This window comes from Ambystoma mexicanum, chromosome 11 (genome assembly GCF_040938575.1).
Source record: "Ambystoma mexicanum isolate Mex_15411 chromosome 11, UKY_AmexF1_1, whole genome shotgun sequence".
In the NCBI taxonomy this organism is placed as follows: Eukaryota; Metazoa; Chordata; class Amphibia; order Caudata; family Ambystomatidae; genus Ambystoma; species Ambystoma mexicanum.
The window spans coordinates 1,473,977,597-1,473,991,266 of NC_090934.1; the positions used below are offsets into that span (position 1 = coordinate 1,473,977,597).

At 47.0% G+C, this 13,670-nt stretch overlaps 1 protein-coding gene across 2 annotated transcripts in view; it reads left to right on the plus strand.

Annotated features, from left to right (window-relative positions):
• LOC138504590 (uncharacterized) overlaps nt 1-13,670 on the plus strand; it is a 341,200-nt gene that overhangs the window by 127,762 nt on the left and 199,768 nt on the right. For both annotated transcript variants that reach the window (XM_069625178.1, XM_069625177.1), the window contains exon 2: nt 7,097-7,266. In XM_069625178.1, coding sequence (XP_069481279.1) covers nt 7,097-7,266 — 170 coding nt within the window. The remainder of the gene's footprint in view (nt 1-7,096; nt 7,267-13,670) is intronic.

The window sequence follows — 13,670 nt, forward strand, 5'->3', positions numbered from 1 at the left end:
AGCTGCTAGTAGGGAGAGGAGCAGGAGTGTCAAAGCTGCTAGTAGGGAGGGCAGCAGGTGTGTCGGAGCTGCTAGTAGGGGAGCAGGTGCGTCAGAGCTGCTAGTAGGGAGGGCAGCAGGTGTATCAGAGCTGCTAGTAGGGAGGGCAGCAGGTGTGTCAGAACTGCTAGTAGGAGAGCAGCAGGCGTGTCAGAGCTGCTAGTAGGGAGGGCAGCAGGTGTATCGGAGCTGCTAGTAGGGAGAGGAGCAGCTGTATCAGAGCTGCTAGCAGGGAGAGCAGCCGGTGTGTCAGAGCAGCTAGTAGGGATTGCAGCAGGTGTATTAGAGCTGCTAGTAGGGAGAGCAGCTGGCGTGTCAGTGCTGCTAGTAGGGGGAGCAGTAGCTGTGTCAGAGCTGCTAGTAGGGAGGGCAGTAGGTGAGTCAGAGCTGCTCGTAAGGAGGGCAGCAGATGTGTCAGAGCTGCAAGTAGGGAGAGCAGCAGGTGTGTCAGAACTGCTAGTAGGGAGAGCAGCAGGGGTGTCAGAGCTGCTAGTAGGGAGGGCAGCAGGTGTGTCAGAGCTGCTAGTAGGGAGGGCAGCAGGCGTGTCAGAGCTGTGCTGTCTGCCATTGGGTAGGCGAGAGGGGCAGGGGATGGTGTGGAGGGCAAATGGACATTGTGTCTATTTCAGGGAGCTCCTACTCCAGCCCTCCAGAGCCACACCGGGTTTTTCCCAATACCTTGCATGGATAGAGCTTGAGTTTAGCCCCCTTGAGTTCAGAGGTAGTGTGTGCGGGGGAACCCTGGCAATGGGCAGGGGGCCTGGTCTCTTCAGGGCGTTGCACACGCAGTCACAAGTATTCCTGTCAGGCCCAGTACTGCTTCCCTGCCAAAGGCGCGCTGCTCCTACCACGCCTGCAGCCCCAGGCATTGCCTGCCATGCCAGGGCGGACGGGTTCCCAGGCTCGCTCCTAATTTACAGTTAGAAGTATTAATCGTGGCACAGGTGAAGATTAGTCGACTGGGAAGTGTGGGACGAGAAAGCAATTATATCTCCTAATTCTCCAGGAGGTAGTTGGCAAAGGTTGCAGAGGTGTCCTCTACTTGCACGTTAGGAGGAGGGTGCACCACCTGCCTCTGCCAACTTTACTAACTCGTGCATGCATCTGCCTCGGCTGCACACTGAACGTGAGGTGCGCCCACGATACCCCAGAAGAGGCTCCTGGGGCTGTTATGTTGCACTTTTCACACCATTCCATAAATAGGAGCTGCACCACCCGAATATGAGGTATTCTCCACACTGCAATATCTCCACACTGCAATATCCCCACACTGCAATATCTACACACTACAATATCCCACACTGCAATATCTCCACACTGCAATATCCACACACTGCAATATCCACACGCTGCAATATCTACACACTGCAATATCCCCACACTGCAATATCTCCACACTGCAATATCCACACACTGCAATATCCCCACACTGCAATATCAACACACTACAATATCCCCACACTGCAATATCTCCACACTGCAATATCTACACACTGCAATATCCCCACACTGCAATATCAACACACTACAATATCCCCACACTGCAATATCTCCACACTGCAATATCTACACACTGCAATATCCCCACACTGCAATATCTACACACTACAATATCCCCACACTGCAATATCTCCACACTGCAATATCTACACACTACAATATCCCCACACTGCAATATCTCCACACTGCAATATCTACACACTGCAATATCCCCACACTGCAATATCAACACACTGAAATATCTCCACACTGCAATATCCCCACACTGCAATATCTACACACTACAATATCCCCACACTGTAATATCTCCACACTGCAATATCTACACACTACAATATCCCCACATTGCAATATCTCCACATTGCAATATCTACGCACTGCAATATCTCCACACTGCAATATCTACGCACTGCAATATCTCCACACTGCAGTATGTATACACTGCAATATCTCCACACTGCAATATCTCCACACTGCAGTATGTACACACTGCAATATCTCCACACTGCAATATCTCCACACTGCAATATCTACACACTGCAATATCTACACACTGCAGTATGTACACACTGCAATATCTCCACACTGCAATATCTCCACACTGAAATGTCTACACACTGCAATATCTCCACACTGCTGTATGTACACACTGCAATATCTCCACACTGCAATATCTACAAACTGCAATATCTCCACACTGCAGTATGTACACACTACAATATCCCCACACTGCAATATCTCCACACTGCAATATTTCCACACTGCAATATCTCCACACTGCAATATATACACACTGCAATATCTCCACACTGCAGTATGTACACACTGCAATATCTCCACAATGCAATATCTCCACACTGCAGTATGTACACACTGCAATATCTCCACACTGCAATGTCTACACACTGCAATATCTCCACACTGCAGTATACACACTGCAATATCTCCACACTGCAATATCTCCACACTGCAATATCTACACACTGCAATATTTCCACACTGCAATATGTACACACTGCAATATCTCCACACTGCAGTATGTACACATGGCAATATCTCCACACTGCAATATCTCCACACTGCAGTATGTACACACTGCAATATCTCCACACTGCAGTATGTACACACTACAATATCCCCACACTGCAATATCTACACACTGCAATATCTCCACACTGCAGTATGTACACACTGCTATATCTCCACACTGCAATATCTACACACTGCAATATCTCCACACTGCAGTATGTACACACTGCATTATCTCGACACTGCAATATCAACACACTGCACGATTCTAAAACCATGCATTTCCACATTGTCCAATTAAGAGAGTGGGCTGAAGGACTCCAGCTTGATCTTTCTTCTGGATCTCAAAGCACGTGTGATACCACGTTCTGGAGGTGCCATAGATTAAGGAGAGCCAGCCATGGCACGTTTCCCTCCCACCGCTCTCACCATGGAGGGAGCAGGGGAGCAGTGAGACACAGACAGAGGGGTGCCACTGGTATTAGCACGTCCATCCCTCGTAATGCCAGTGCCGCTCACAAACAAAAACAAGCATTGGAAAGCCAGTAGGTTTAGCATGTGTCAAGTGCTCTTGACGCGTTCTCTAGTAAGATCGTTGGTTTTTATTTTTTAAATTTTTTTATTTGCTTTTTATATTAAATTAAACATTTTAGAAAAAATCCATACATATGGACAGAAAGTAAATAATGGTCCAAAGGCGGTCTTCTCTAGTTAATTTACTCCGGTCCCTCCTCCTTCATGTATCCCATAGGAGAAGTTACACAGAGGCTGGACAACTTAGGCCTTTGGATATTAGTTGCACTAAGTCAATTGAATACAGTTAGATGTTTGAGCCAATGTTTCCGTTTCTTTTGGACCCTTGAACTTCATCAATTTCGGTTCCAAAACTCTCCAATAGAATTGAACCGCTGCTATCACCAACGACGTTTGATGCGCGCCGTCCTCCGTTGCCAGCAATCATCCCCCGAGAACGTCCTGAATGGTCTGTTCTAGCCTTGATGAGGGAAAGACCATACAAAGGTGGTAAAGATTTTCTTTCTTTTCAGGGTCTACAACGACCCATTTCTTTATTGAGTTTACATCGCGCTATGATAATTCTGTTGGTTTGAGACAGATTAAGTCGCAGCCTCATGAAGGCGGCCCTTATTTTGGAATTCAGGCATTTCTTTAGGTACGGCGTGGTCGTATCTTGTTTCCGTACCTCCATTGCCAGCTGTGTGTGTAGTTTCAGCTTTCCCACCTCCTCTAAGGTTTGAATCCAGTCTGCCTCCATTCATTTCATTTTCACCCTGGTAGGGTTCGTCACCAGAGTCTCAATTGCACGGGATTAATCTTCAAGACGTTTGCACCTTTTTGTTCATATCGATCATATAGGGCGGGTTCGAGCAGTTACATTTGCATAACAGACTCAGCAATTTCCAGTCCGCTGCTGATTAAGTGAGCGTAAGCCGAGCCCCTTTCGCACCACCTGATTAGGGATGGATCGAGGCAGCCCCAGCACTTTTTTCCAGAAGGCCCCCTCCATTCTCGGGAGATGTCTCGGGAGGATAGCTCAGGGGCAACGTGCTCGCCTTGGAAGCAAGACGTCACGAGCACCACAGGTTCGATCCCCGGGGCTGCGCTTAGAAACCACTGGGTATTAAGCGCTATATAAATAACCTAACCTATCATATCATTCAAGGCCAAAGTGTAGGCGGAAGTCCCGCAAAACATTCGGCCCCATACATTAGAACCGCGGCGACCTTTGCATTATAAAAGTCAAGAAAGGGCTTCAGGGAGAATTTACAGTACTTTCTCTTTAGTATGGAAACTTGCACAGCCAGCATATCAGCTTTTTTTAGATGTTGCCCAAACGACTTAGAGTCTTTATTGCTGGTGTTAATCAATATCTGCAGGTACTTGAAACATTTAACCTGTTCAATTTCAATGTTATTCAAAAACCATCGATGTTGGGTTTTTGATTTATGGGCCATTTGTTCTCCTAGCACCATAGTCTTGGATTTGTTATTTTCTTGCATATTCATGCAGCTGATCTAGTTGCCTTTGCAGCCCCAGAGGTGTATAGTCCAACAAGAGCCGGTCATCCGCATGCACAAGGTGCGTTATTCTCACGGTCCCCAGCTTTGGTGGAAAGCTCTGCAATTGCTCATAAACTCATCCATATCCGCAATGTAGAAGTTATATAGCGCCGGGTCGAAGACACAGCCCTGCTTTACTCCTCTGTGCGTCGGGATTTCAGCCGCCAGCTCGCCTTTCATAGAAAGGCGGATACGTACAGAGGCGCCTGTGGAAAGACTTTTGATCTGTTCTAGGAGATCCGGTGGGCATTGTTTGGCTTCCATTTTGACCCAAAGATGTTCCCGGTTCAGACTGTCAAAGGCCTTGTTAAAGTCTACAAAAGCTATGTAGAGTTTGGTGTTAGACTCTTTGGCCTTGTGTTTCAGGAGATTTAGCAGCAGAGCTGGTGGAACTGTGCCTAGACCTTTAGTACACCCCGCTTGAAACTGATCGTTTAGCCCTTTTGCTTGCAACCAGTCCGACATCCTTTTCAGTAGCTAGGTGGCATATAACTACCCCAGGACGTCTAAGAGGGCTATGGGTCGGTAGTTTGCTGGTCCGCGTGGCTGCCGCTTTTAAAAATGGGGATGATGTTCGGTGTTTTCCCTGATGGGGGGCAGAATTCCAACCTGAGTATATTTTTAAGCACCAGATTTAAGATCCCGGTCCATTGTTCTGGGTTTTCTTTTAGAGTGATGTTGGATAGACCGCCAGGGCCAGGTGCCCTCGAAGTGTAAGATTGTTGTTTTTGTTCTCCCCTGTTCCCCTTCCCTTGCCTTGTCGCGCTCTGAAACACGTGTGTACGAGCGCGATACAAATAAAATACCAATATCAATATCAGTAAGTGCAGCCTCAAAGGCCACAATAATAGTCACGTGCCATGACCAAAAGAAAGCCACACAATCACTCACACCAGCACAATGACAGCAATCACTAGAGTAAGTCAATGGGAACAAGCACACAATCCAAACAAAAAAGTACAGCAAGCCAAATACTGCCTGTTATGCCTTAGACATCTGGCACTCTTTCTGTTAATTTGAAAGTAGAGGCAACTAACTACAAATAACCCACAGAGCGATACATTGCAATATTTTCCCTTAGGCAGAATATCACATCCAGTGCAATAACAAGGATAATGGAGGTGCTTTTGAAGGGCTGAGGAGGCTAGTGCTAGACAAAGCATGTCCGCACTCAGACAAGAACTACTCAAGCACTCACAACAGGCTCCTCCAATTCCCTGATCAGTGGCCACATTCAATCAAAACACCCATGTCTCTGGAACAGGTGTGGCCATACTAGTGAACTGAGGGCCCTGGTGCCCATCCTCCATCCAACACCAGGCATCCATGACCATTCCTGAGAGAGAGAGAGAGAGAGAAAGAGAGAGAGAGAGAGAGAGAGAGAGAGAGAGAGAAAGAGGCGAAAGAAAATCAGACATCTGGGAGGTTCTAATCAGTCTTTATTTGCTGTAGTTACAAGACACGCTCTGGACACACTCAAAGACATTTTGCTTTTCCCTTGCTTTTATAGTCTGGTGTACACCAAGCCCACATTAGTCATAGGTGGCACCCACAATTTTACCTGATGCACAAAACTGATAAGCTTATTTTAGACTTGGCTGGACACATTAATGACAGTTCTCAACTTCTGCCAAAAACACCCTCATCACTTCAATGTCTACTCTTTATCTGATTTTCGAGGTCCTGCCAAGTTAGGTGGTGCCTTATACTGTGGAGAAATAGATAAACTCTATTATACATTGCCAAATAACACAGCAGGCCTCTCAAAATGGCCTGCATGAAGCACATTGTGCTCTCCTCATTAAGAAAATATATACATGTATCCAAGTTTCCCTTGCTTTAGCTGGCTTCATCATGAATCTTGTCTGCTTTTCCTGCCAAATTCCAGTTTTAACCTCACAAACCAAATGACTTCACTGCAAGATGCTGCCAAAGTCTATCTCCAATGTATCAGCCTCTGTTGCTTGTCTGAAAATTCTTGGCATGAGTCATAGTTTTTCACACCTGGCTGAAGACTGGACACCATTTTGTACTTGAATTATGCATTTTGAAATATATTTTTGTCTGACACTGTATTAATTCTCCAGGGAGCTATTATTTATTTATTTAAGCACCTCTAACTTTGTTTCCCTTATTCATAAGATATCTTTATACACTCATGGTATGTGTGTGATATTTAAAGCACCCTTAATTTCCTGGGTCATTCTAACACAAATATGCACAGTGCCATGTGCACTTTTTACCATAAATAAAGGCACTGTAATCCTGATTTTTACAATAATAGAACCATTTGATCTGCCTATCATGTTATCTATACTCAGTTGAGGGGGTGGGGAGGTTGCACCCCCTATACACTAGCTGCCTTGCCTGGACGATGAACGTCTGGATTTTAAGCACAGCACTTTCTTTCCTTCAGGTTCCTCCCACTTTACTCTTTCTTTTTTTTATAGAGGACAGATTATTGAGAAAGCGAGTCTTGAAAGAAGGCCTCGGAGAAGCAACTAAACCCCTGCCGGGACAAGAGGTGACGGTGCAGCTGTTAGGAATCCGAGAAGATGGGATCCTGGTTGAGAAGGATCCCAAACTGTCCTTCATCCTGGATGACGGCGATGTCATACAGGTGAGAGCAATGAGCACACAGCTCATTTACATGCTGTTGGAACCCACAGGTCAATAATACGCCATGCACACGTTCCATCAATGTTCTCCTTCCCTAGCAATCTTTAAGAGGTGGGGTGTACTCCTTTCATCCCCAAGGTCCTTTGTCTGCCTCCACGGGACATCCTTGTTCCCAGAATACAGGGAATCCCACCTTTTTGTCTTACCTTTGTGGAATTCAGAAGACTGTAGGCCTCAGACTGCTTCCAGTAATTTGTTTATAGCTAAGCTTATGTCACATGAAAAAGCATTATATGCAGACCCGCCCTCCCAGCCCCTCAGGATGGGACCTTTAGTGTTGATGGGCACAGAACAGTGAAGACCACAGGATTGTGAGACTAATTTAAAAAAAAATTGCTTTCTTTGGCCTTTCTCAATGCATCTCAGTGTGAATGGGAGGGATTTCACAAGGCAAACGCCGGAGCACAACAGGACCTGGTTCAGTCGCCTATTCCTAAATATCTTTAAGGTAGGAAAAAGCATCATCTCTCGCTGTAGGGACCCCAAATCTTAGGTAGAAATAGAAGCATTTTCCTGTTTCCCATTGAAAGGAAGGTCATTGTCACAGAGAACTCAGCGGCAAGCTCTGAGAGCATTGCATTTCACCCGCTTGTCCACTGCCAGCCAGTGGACCCCTTTGGGGGGATATGGCCTCTACGTATCAATCTGAAGGTGAGACAGGCACCTGCCTTTTTAATGTTAAGGCACCCCCAAACGCATCATTGCTGACTTCCAGTGAAGTCCATGGCATGGCTGTGTGGTCCTCTCCGGCCTTAGTAGCGGAGCATCAGCACAGCTAGAGGTTTCTTCTGTTATTGGTTATTCCGAATAAAAATCAGCCAAAAGAGTCAATTTCTTTTTACATGTGTCTTAATTGTTGTCATTGCTTTTCCTTATTAAATGCTTGGAGAATGTCATGTGAACAACATGTTTCATGCCGTGTGTGCTTTCTCAAGGCAAGTTTTTGGAACCAATATGAAAGCAAATGTTTTGCCAGCTTGTCCCTGGGTAAAGAGGGTGTTAAGCGAGTTTGACTGCGTTTTAATTTTAATTTTGTAAGTTTGAGTTCCTCCACCTTTGATCGCTGACATTTTGGAAGTTTCGAGTGGACGAGCTGTATGCTTGCAACCGGTGTGCACAGTATTTTTGTATAATGTGCGTTTAGTACGTTTCTCCATGTTATGTCCGGAATAGGGATCAGTGTTCTTGTCCTTAAACCGTGGGACACTAGGAAGTGGTCCCTCGCTTGATTATTCCTTGAGGAATATCGCTTAAACAACGAAAGATGAGAGACCGCACGGGGACCTACACAGGGCAGGTCATTAGCTCCGCAGCATTTGGAACAGTATTATAGTGATGGTGAAGTTGGTCCTCTCGATTCAAACAAGCATTGGCAATGCCAACAGGCTGGCCTTTTCTGTAGACATGGGATAGACATTTGTCAGGTACTGCCAGAAAGGTACTAACTGTCCCTGGTAGCAGCTGCAAAATGATGGTATTACCTGGCATATAATAGCAGTGCCTGGCAAATGCCTATCTAATACCTCTACACAAGACAAAACACTTGGCTTTTCCTATTCTTGATTTGAACAGGACGTTGGTGAAGGACACGCATAATGCTTACAATTCAAGCAGCTGAAGGCAGACTTGGTTACAGCATTTTTATTACACAAGTTGCTCATTTACAGCTGCAATCAAGTCATTAACTCTCAGAAAACTGCTTTGAAGTAACACTTGCAGGCATATCCAGCACAATGCTTGATGTTACTGCTTGAAAGGGCTACCTCAAAGAGGTCCCAGTAGGATGTGCTTTGAGCAGGGAGAGACAGGAAGTAGGAGGGAATCGCTATAGGAATTAGAGTGGCCACGGGAAGGCAAGCTTTGTGTAAATAACCAAACAACACCTACAAGCTTTGTGCCCCTTCTAATATCCCATCTCACTCCTAGCTGTACCACAATGCAATAGTTTTGGATTACACATGGTGCATTAGAGATACCTAACAGCCAACACTAAAAAGGAAGGCATTTCTCAATATTGTCGAAAGGTAAAAACAAAAGCTGGCCGCTCGTTTTGCGGTCGATGCCATGGTGTTCTCTGCATATGCCTTGAACCCTGGACTCTTTGCAGTTCTCGAGGGGCATGGATTATAATACATACGCAAAATACAGGGTGCCCTGTGCAGTCTTAAGCACCGGAAATAGGTACCTCAGCTGTATCAATGTTTACCTCAAAACAGTGTAAAGCCATGAAGCTGCCAATTATGTGTCTAACGTTCAGAAAACACAACATCAGCAACACACATGAATACGAAAGTAGAGAGAAGTCAAAAAGGGGGATGATGGGGTGCAAACCCCAGCATAATTTCCCATCACCCCCCACCGATCCCAAGCTCCTGCCCCTGTATTAGGAAGGCCTCTTGTAGGGGGTCCATGCATTTTAAAACCTTCTGCCTCTCCCTATAGCTTTGCAGAAGGTCCTGTCTAGTAGTATTTCTTCTTTTAGCTCGAGAAGCCATTGGATAGCAGCCGTGAGTGGGGGCATCTTTAATTCTTCCTTAGTTTGGGGGTAAGGAATCCACCTGCCACAGGGACCTTATGAAAATGACGGGGTGCTACTTAGCCCTGTGTCGCCCTGTGTCGCCCTGCGCATAAGCCAAGGGGATCCCAAGGGGAGAGGGAGCTCCTTAAGTGTTATAAGCTTTGAATAAGGTCCTTGACATCTCTTCCTAAAACCCACTCAGTCTAGCACATGTGACAAACCGTTAGAGCCCGCAAGCTGTTCCGGGTCAGCGCCATGCTAATACCGTGGACTTATGGTGGAGTCAGGCATTCCTTATCTGGGAAGTGTGGTATTTACAGTGCCAGGCATCAGGGACGCACACCTGAGGTCAATATGAGGAGTCAATGGTTTTCTAGAAGGTTCCAAACAACCATAGCCACTTATCCTGGAACGCCCCTACATGGCAGGGCGCCCTCGGACAGCCAGCACAATAACAAACAAGGGGGCACCTTTTCAGCATCTGTCCGATTGATGTATGGATCAGAGATTTCTGGGGGATGGCATTCCAGAACCAAGCCTATTTAATGGAAAGGTCCACGCCTGTGGCGAAGGCAGTGATGTGCATTAAGTCTGGAGTTAGCGCCCGCGCATGACGAGGAGCCATCTTGGGCAACATCGTGGCTCCATTCTGTGGGGGAAGCTGGGCACTCATTGTATCGGGGTGTTACCCCAGTTGGCTTGGGGGCGGTTGCTTGTAGTGATATCAGTCTGAGATGCCGATGTCATGGGAGGCTTCTGCCAGTGAAAGGGCACCACTCTTTGTTGGTGAGTCATGGCACTGGTAGCTTCATCACCTTGCAGCTTCCCAAGACCCTGGAAGAGCTTGGATAAGTTTGTTGTGATTGAGGGATATCTTGTCGCAGCTGCTCAGTTTTGCTTTGTGCGACAGCCATTGGTCACACGGTTGGTGCTGCCCAGTGGCAGAAGCAGGGCTTGGTGCTGGGCAGACTAGCATTTTAAATATTCAAGGCCTCTGGTGGCTGGTTACATTTTCAGTGGTGGGCGGTAATGTCCAAGCGTATAGCAGAACTCACCAAGCTTGTGTAGGGCTCCCCTCCACAAGCTTGGTAAGTTCTGCAGTTCTAAGAAGAGAACCTAAGGGGTCTAGAGAGACTTTCTTGTGAATCGTGGCAAGTGTGAACCCGACGGAGGGATGCCAAGAGAAAGCGAGGGGAAGGGAACCCCACCTCCTGTGAAATTGCAAACTAAGGCAAGCGTGAACCCGGCTGAAGGATGTCTGCAAGTCGGGGTGAAGCACAATAACCCCGTGGACACTGTGTTGACAAGAGTGAACCCGGCTGAGGGATGTCCACAGCGAAAGGTTGTTTAAAAGGACATTGAGACTTGTGAAAACTACAGGTGAAAATATTTTGAGTAATAGGCTGTAGTGAAGCCGACAGAGGGAGGCTAACATTCAAGAAGGATCGGAGCCCGGTTGAGGGGATCCAGGGGTGAAGAGTCATCACCCAAAGTAAAGGATTACAGAAAGGAACTTTTGTTTTGTTATCGTTGACGCATCAGGCCCCGGAGGCAAGAGACTTTGTATGAAAGAGACTTGGCCACCTAAGGTCCTGATATCGCTGAAAAGAACTATAACCTCATGCTGGAGAAGCCCAGGGTGTGCGCTAGCTCAAGAGTCCTGCCTTGTCCCGTGCTAAAAACGTGGGGGAGGGAGACCCCAGCTATACCATCCTGACTTATCATTTTGAGAACACGTCTTTCTTTTCTGGTGAACCTTATCCCACACTATTTTGTAACTTAGCAGTAAGGATTGGCAATAGTTTCTTTTTAGTAGAGGCCCTGTTTCTTTGACTAAGACACCACTAGGACTGCTTTATATTATTTGATGGTCGTAGCTTGCTCCCATCTCAGATTTAGGTTTAGATTAGGCATTTTTCTCCCCATTTATGCAGTTTCATAAACACCCTGAACTGTGATCACGTGAGTCTGTCTTTACTGTTGCCACCATTAGTTCCTTACAGTGCCCAAGACACTGCATTACATAACTCCGTCCCTTCTGTACTCATGTGGGTCTGGTGCAATGGACTCTGATTGGCTGCTACCTAGACTTCTCTGTCTCCCTGCCTGGGATTGGTTATATCTGGTAGTGATCTTATTCCCTCTTGCTGTCTCTTTAATCATTGGTTGTTGTGGTTGCCCAATTATTGGATCAGTTTAATTTCCTCTGACACGCAACTAGCAGATTTTCAAAAGAGTCCAAGGCATATAGCGCCATCTTGAAAACCCCTCTTTGACAGCGGCTCTGCAGTATTTCACATGATTGCACAGCTGCAACCTCGTCGGAGCTAGGAGTTGCCTTTGGCCGCCTGAGGTCAGATGTTGAGTTGGGTAAGCGCCCTTGTATCTTTGGCCGAGCCCACTGTTGTTGGCCTGTGGTCCTTCATGCTTGAACAATTGACTGACTTAAAAGATAGAAACGATTTTAGTGGGCAGGATAGTAGTATCTCTGTTTACTAGATCGTTCACGTGGAACGTTTTTACCTTGACTGAGGCCCACATCCTTGTACCTGTGGCTGAGGCTTGATGGTACTTGTAGTTTAAGAGTCTTCCTTTGGTTAATGGACGCTGGATGGAGCCAGGGAACTACCATGTCTCTTGGGGAGTAACAGGACTACAGGATCCTACCTCTGGTGTCCCCAGGGTCCTACCTCCGCCACCTGGTGTGTTTTTCTCAACTCCAGGGGATCCCCCACATTACCCAACTGAGAATGAGTCAGTGTCACTTCACCATAGCGGATATCCCAGCCCAATATGGCACCCTAACCAGTAATGAAAGACTTCAACCTATGTTCTTTAGCTCTCGGAAAGGGGAGGAGTCACAGCAGCCTCCTCTATGTTGCCAGTCACTGTGCTGGAGCGCATGTTTGCCATGCACTTCAATGCATCTGAATGAGAGCTTTGGTCTTGATGAAGGGCCTGGCACCCAAAACACAGGGACACGCACGATTCTTCAAAGGTCTTGCACCTGCACTTCGGGGACTTGAACTTTTCCAATCTTTGTGAAGTTAAAAAGTCAATTTTTGAGAGGACCACCATTGTGGCACTGCTAACATTTACAAAAGGGGCATATAGGAGCCCTCCTTGGGTCAGCTCCAACCCCGGTGAGGGCGAGGAACCCACCACACTGCACAGTGCCCAGAGAAAAACCATATGCCACCAGAAATAACATTACAACCAGTAGTTTATCCCCAGGGTCTCTGGACCACCTCAGAGATCAGTGGGCCACTGGTAGCTTGTGAGCTATCAAGCTGGTCTATTGGCAACATCTGGGTATGTATCACCCCCAGGTTGCTCTGCTGGCATTGTGGTGGCACACCTGTCACTAGTGGCCTTCAGGCCTATTCCATGACCCATGGGCTTGCACTACGCCCAGTGGCCACTTTCTACTGGGGTGAGGTGTCCAATGGATGGCCACAGACCATGCTCCAGGGACACCAGCCAATAGCCCTTGCACAGACCTGCCAAGTGGTACTACTTGCAAGATCACCCCATGCTCTCCAAGCACTGATTAGTGGCTCTCCTACTTTCCTGAGGGACAGAGATCTGATAGTCCATGTTGCTAAATCCTGCATTGCGATGATTGGCCAACGTTTGAAGCCTTATTCTCGGGCTTTGCCATCGACTTGGACACACTCTTCGGAAGACCGTGGCATTCAGTTCCCCGGACACCATCGCGGGACGCCTCGTGCCATCTGGCAGGATACCAAGATGTCTGAGCCTGTCAGAGGCTTGTTAAAGCTGTGAGAGGCCGCCCCTCCACATCGTCTCTGGGCCTCTGGGGGTAG